Here is a 6348-nt window from a genome sequence, read left to right on the forward strand (position 1 = left end):
AAGAGGCAGCGGCTCTGCCTGCACGTCCCTGCCTGTGGCCCTGACCCCGTTCTCCCCGGGGTGGCCAAGTGCCTCTCTGCTCCCTGCCTGCAATTAATCATGCATCCTCTACTGAGGGGGACAGGGCTGTCCCCACTGCCCCCTCTGCCCTAAACGTAGATACCCGGTGGATGAGAGCAGGTTGTTGGAAGGTGGGAGGGTTGCACAGCAGTTTGGATGGCAAACCGGGAAATGTGGGTGCTTTTTCCTGCCTTAGCACTGGGGTGAATCACCCATGCCCTTAATTCACCTCTGAAGTCCCTGGGGAGCAGCACCCAGGTGCGTGGCAAGGTGATGGGAAAGGCAAGTGCTGGATTGTCTGTTAATGCCTTATCCCCTCCACCCTCGTGCTCAGTATCTGGGGTGTGTGTTTATCTGGGGGCTCCGTGACCTCGTTAGGGCTGTGTGAAAAGCCCAGAGAGTTCTGGTGGGCTCTGAAGGGGGAGCTTTGCTGCCTCTCCCAGCCTGCAGCATGGGGACATCTGGGTGGTGTGACACCTCCCAGCCTTTTAAACACTGGTCTCTCACCTCAGCCCTCTATCCTCTCTCTGTGCAGAGACGTGTGCTGTGAACAACGGGGGCTGTGACAGCAAGTGTCACGACGCAGCCACAGGTGTGCACTGCAGCTGCCCCATGGGCTTCATGCTCCAGCCCGACAGGAAGACCTGCAAAGGTAGGTGGGTGCCAGTGGGGCTGGGATGTTCCCTGCTCACCCCTGGGTGACTCAGACTCTCTCATGTGTCCTCAGTGCCCTTGGAAAAGGGATCACCCCTGGGCCTGGGAACTCAGCTACCTTGCTGAAGGCACCATGGTTAGCCCCACTCCCCCAGGAAGCCCGTGGGGAGGAGGGAAGGGGGGTCAGGTCAAGTCAGAGGTGAAGGCATGGCAGCTGTGGGGATGGGGGGTCCCATCCCACCTTGCTCCTCCCCACTGCCTCAGTTTCCCCATGGGTAGAGGCTGGATGTGATGGAATTCCACACGCAGTCTGAGAATCTGGGATGCACGAGTCCCTCTTCCGTTCACCATCTGAGCCCCATGTCCAGTTGGGAGGGAACACCACAGGATGCTGTGTGCCCCTGCATGTCCCCATCCCCCTGCCTCTGCAAGGGAGAGCAATCCCAAGTGGCCACCCCAGCTCCCAGACCTGCTCCCCTCAGGCAGGGGGACACGGTGACCCCGGGGCTGCCGGCGCCTGGGTTTTGTCTTTCAGCAGCTCCGGGAACTTGACCCCAGTTGAAAGGAAAACCCATCCCACTGCCAGCTGCCTTCCTACCTGCTGACTGCTTCCAGAACCCTCCTGCCCCCTGTTATTTTATCAGAGCATCCCCCTCCCCTGCTTCCCCAATTCTGCAGTTTCCAGGAACGTGCAATAACCTGGAGCCACATCCCCTGTGTCTGGGGTTTTATGACGGCTGGGGGCTGGGGAACAGCGCGCTCCCTCGCAGTCGTAAAAAGAAAACCCCAACCCCAGAGAGGCAGAAGCTGCTGCCCCACCAGTGGTGGCTGGGGCTGGGGGGACAGGGAAGGCGTCTTCCTAGTCTCCTTCCATTTTACAGGTCATGTTCTAGCAGTAAATTCTATGTTAAGTAGAAAAAGGAAAAAAACAAACCGAACAACAAAACAAAACAGGGAAAAAAAACCCACATCCCAGCCTCTTCCCACGTTGTTGGGGCTCTTTGCAGTTTGTGCATTGTCATTTTTAGTTTTGTTCGTGGCAGGATCAAGATGGCAAGCAGAGAGGGAAGGGTTGAAGTGCATGGATTTTGTTGAGCAGTACTTTTTGAGGAAGGTGCTTTTCCCTCCTGGCTTGGTCTTTCTTCCTGTTGCTCCTCGTCTCCAAAAGCAGCCCCCAACACAAACCTGTGACCCTGCAGACTCTGCCCTGGTGCTTCCCCCAGCTGTGAGGCTCTTTTGGAACCCCTGCCCCCCTCTCCTCCAGGAGATCCTGAGACCTGCAGAAATGGAATGTTTTGCTCATCTTCCAAGGGCAGCCAAGCTCAGGAGCTCTGCCCTCCCCCAGTGTCCCCAGTGTCATGTGTTGGCTCCCCAAATGCAGCCAGTTAAAACCAGCAGCCACATTCTCCTGGTGACCATCACAGCCCAAAGGTTTTCCTTCACTTGCTGCCTCCCAGTGGGGACAGGGTCCAGAGGGGAAGACCTTTCTCTCCCAGCCAAGCATCCCAGCAGGAGTGTGACTCGTGTCCCCTGTCCCCACCAGACATTGACGAGTGCCGGCTCAACAACGGCGGCTGCGACCACATCTGCAGGAACACAGTGGGCAGCTTCGAGTGCAGCTGCAAGAAGGGCTACAAGCTGCTCATCAATGAGAGGAACTGCCAAGGTAAGGGGCAGCAGGACCCCCACCCCCTGCCCTGCCTGGGGACACCCCCTCTCCTGCCCTCCAGCACTGCTCAGCCCTCCCACGACGGCTTGAGGAGCGCTGGCCTGGTTCCTCATTCCTCTTTGCTCTCCTCTGGACCATCTACATCCTCTGGGGGATTAGTGGTGGATTTGGGTTCTGGTCTGGAGCTTAGTGCTTTGATCTGCAGAGCTGGGCTGCTGTCCCAGCCCTGCTCCTAAGCTGGGGATTTCTGGACTCTTCTCATGACAGAGTCAAAGCCAGCAGTTAGGCAGATCCCTAGTGAAATCCTCCAGCCTTCCTCAGGGCTGGAATGACTGTCATGATGTCCCCTGCAGCCCCATGGGTTGGGACACAGCTCTGCCCAGGCACAGGCACCATCCCTGCCAGCAGCCCTGGGGCTGTTGCCCCTGCTCCAGAGCACCCATGTCAGGGGACCCCAGCAGCCCCCTTGTGTCCCATGAGGGCACCCTGAGCTCATCACCTTCTGGTGACCACTTTAATCTCCATTCAGGTTCTGTGCTCTTGGGAATTTGCTCCTGAAGTCACCCCATGCCAAGGATATGGTGCTGGCTCCATTTGGCACATTTGAGGTGCAGAGGGGCTGTAGGAGCTCAGGGAGGGGGGGATGCTGATCCAGTGGGCTGCTCCTCCCAGGTAGCAGCAACTACCGTGGGCAGGGTGGGAGAACAGGATTTTGGAGCATCCCTGTGCTAGATCCCCAGAGCATCCTGGTGTGGGATCCCCAGAGCATTTTGGTGTTGGATTTCCAGAGCAATCCAGTGCTGGATGCCAGAGCATCCCAGTGCAGGGTCCCCACAGAATCCCAGTGCTAGATCCCTGGTGCAGCCCCCAGGTTGCTGGAGCAGGAAGGGGACAGCCTTGGTGCCAGGAGCTGTCCCCCGTGCCATGCCAGCCCTCACCTCTCCCTTTTCCCCTTCCCTCAGACATTGACGAGTGCTCCTTTGACCGGACCTGCGACCACCTCTGCATCAACACCCCTGGCAGCTTCCAGTGCCTCTGCAACAAGGGCTACACACTGTATGGGCTCACCCACTGTGGAGGTAGGGCCAGGGGGACACTGGCAAGAAGGTCCCATCACCCCACCAGGTTCTGCTCCCAGGGAGTCACACAGAGTACCCAGAGATGGGGCAGCCCCCGTGGCACGGTCGCTGCAGGACCCCTGGGGACACCACTCAGCCCAAGAGCTCACAGAGAAGGTTGTTTCCCTGTGTATCCTGAGCTGGGGCCAGGCAGGGATGGGGCTGCAGCCAGACACTGGTGTCTGCAACATCAAACGGGGCGACAGGAACAGTTTGCGACTTGTCTAGAGCAGGAGAGAGGGAGAAATCCCCGGCGTTTTTGGCAGGGAGCTGGGATGGGGTGGGAAGGGGAACATCAAAAGGGTTTGATTTAAGTTCCAGCAGGCAGATAGCTCCCAAGGGCAGGGGCGTGTGGTGCCCTGGAAGTGGGGAGGCAGATGAAGCACACTTTGGGGGGGATGCTGGAGCACATTGCAGCAGTGTCAGCCTGGGGAGGTGGTGGCATGAGACCGAGTGTTCCAGCACTGCCTGGCCAGGAGGGGGGATGACCCTCCTCATGCTCCCAAAACATGCAGCTGGCATGAACCAGCATGGCCCTGGAATGCTCTTGTTGTGACCCTGCAATGGAAGGGGTCACTGGCTCCCATGGATGCTCCTGAGAAGGAGGAGTGGGGCAGGAAGGGCTGTTTGGGGGCAGCTCCATCCCTGCCTGACCCCCACCTCTGCCTCTGCTTCATGCCAGGGTTGGCCCCTGTTTCAGGCCAAGGTTCCCCACCATGGGGAGAGGGGCCAGGGCTGCTGAGCAGCTGCCTTTTGAATTCAGCTGCTAAGTGCTTCCATGTCTGCTCTGGCTGCTGCTCCCTGCAGCTCCCCAGCCCAGCGGGGGGCTCAGCCTGGGTGGGCTGCACCCCTCACCACCCAGCCCTGGGGGCACCAGGGCTCGGGGTTTCCCTCATCCCCATGAGGTTGGCGTGGTCCAAAATCCCATCCCTGAAATGATGCAGCTGCTCAGTGTCAGAGCCAGGGGGGATCCCACTCAGCCCCCTCACTCACCCCCTCTCCTTCCTCCCTTGCAGACATCGACGAATGCAGCATCAACCGAGGGGGCTGCAAATTTGGCTGCATCAACACGCCTGGCAGCTACCAGTGTACCTGTCCCACTGGCTGCAAGCTGCACTGGAACAAAAAGGACTGTACTGGTAGGTTGGGGCAGGAACCATCACAGCTGGGGACACTCCAGCATAGCCTGAACATCTCGCAGCCAGAGCAACCCGATGTGGCCCCTCCATCACCTGGGATTCAGGTCAGGGTGGGGGGAGCACAGGGAGTTTTGGGGTATCCCAGCACAGGGCTGCTCTAGGCAGGGCAGCCTTTGGCTGTGGCCCTGTGCCCATCTCCTGTGGGTCTGGCTGGGAAGGGCCATGAGGTGTTGCCCTGCTCCCTCTACCCTTGGTCATCTAGTTGCTTTTTTGTGCTAGGGGCTGGCCAGGAGCTTTTGCACCCATGAGTGTCCCTATGGGAGCTGCTTTCATAGCCCTGGTACCCACCTGCCCCCCCAAAAATATTGAAGTGCCATCAAACACCTCTCACATCTCCAAGGAGGACCTGGGGGGGTTGGGATGCTGGTCCAGGGTCCCTGTGCTGCACTGCAGCACCCTCTCCTTCCCGGTGAATCCCCTGTGACCTGGGAGGGTGCAGGGGTCCCTTGCAGGTCCCCAGGCTGTGCCAGCCACGGGTGTCCCTGCTTGTCATCACCAGCTGGTGCGTGTCCCTCAGAGCTGGTGAAATGCCTGCCAGGTTCAGCACCACCACGAGCCACCCTCACCTGCAACAAGACAGGCAAGAAGGACAGCTGTGCCCTCACCTGTGCCTCCAAGGCCCGCTTTCTGCCAGGTACCAGCACCAGTGCCACCACCAGCACAGGCAGGGGGCCCCCATCTCCCTGCATGGCCCAAACGGGGAGGGAAGGGGCAGTTGCACGGCCAGAGTGCAGAGCACCCAGTAATGTTCAGAGGGAGGGAGTGGGTTCCTTGTGGGGGACTCATTTTAGGTGTAGATCTGTGGGACAGGTCCCTGGTGCAGGATCCCCATGATGTGGAGCTGGGAGTCCACCCCCCACAGCGCAGCTCCTGCAGAGCATCCCAAGGACTGGGCAGCTGTTCCAGCAGCCTCCAACTCTTGCTCCTCCTCCCCACAGAATCTGACAGCAGCTACACTGTGAGCTGTGGGACCCCCGTCCTGCGGCAGGGTGGCCAGCAAAGACCCACCAACAGCAGCCAGCAGTGCCTCGGTAAGGGGCTCCTGGGGTGCCCAGGGCCACCACCAGCCAGGCTGCCCCTCCCCAGGGTTGTTGAGCACCTGCCTTTTCTTTTAGAGACTGTTGCTGCACCAATCAAGCAAAAAGCTTCCTTCAAGATCAAGGATGCCAAGTGCCACCTGCACCCGCGGGCCAAGGGCAAGCAGGATGAGGCCGGGAAGGTCGGGGTGCAAGGTGAGGTGTGGTGGCAGTGGGGTGGTCGGGTGCCTGTCCCCCTGGGGGGGGTGGGGTCTGATCTGTTCCCCCACACACAGGTGGTTCGGCACCTTGCTCCGACTGCCAGGTCACCTTTGTCAACCTCAAGTGTGACTCCTCCAAGAAGGGGAAGGGCCGCCGGGCTCGCAACTCCTCCAACAAGGAGGTGACGCGCATCACGCTGGAGTTCGAGGCAGAGATCAAGCCAGAGGAGACCACAGGTGGGCACGGTGCTGGCTTGGCCTGTCTCAGGTGCAGGCAGGGCTGGTGGGACCAGGGAGGTGATGGTGGGAGCAGGGGGACAGTGGGGGGAGCAGAGGGACAGTAGTGGGACCAGAGAGCTGGTGGTGGGACCAGAGAGGTGCTGGGCTCAGGGGGAGGGTGGTGGGCTCAGG

General features: G+C 59.8%; 1 protein-coding gene across 1 annotated transcript in view; it reads left to right on the forward strand.

Moving 5' to 3' along the window:
• SCUBE3 (signal peptide, CUB domain, EGF-like 3) overlaps positions 1 to 6348 on the forward strand; it is a 34943-nt gene that overhangs the window by 24988 nt on the left and 3607 nt on the right. Inside the window, 8 exon segments of the mRNA XM_010007094.1 lie at positions 596 to 712; positions 2258 to 2380; positions 3346 to 3462; positions 4518 to 4640; positions 5218 to 5334; positions 5639 to 5731; positions 5816 to 5932; positions 6013 to 6300. Of these exon segments, the coding sequence (XP_010005396.1) occupies positions 596 to 712; positions 2258 to 2380; positions 3346 to 3462; positions 4518 to 4640; positions 5218 to 5334; positions 5639 to 5731; positions 5816 to 5932; positions 6013 to 6300 (1095 nt within the window).

This window comes from Chaetura pelagica, unplaced genomic scaffold (assembly GCF_000747805.2).
Source record: "Chaetura pelagica isolate M959 unplaced genomic scaffold, ChaPel_1.0 scaffold757, whole genome shotgun sequence".
Classification (NCBI taxonomy): Eukaryota; Metazoa; Chordata; class Aves; order Apodiformes; family Apodidae; genus Chaetura; species Chaetura pelagica.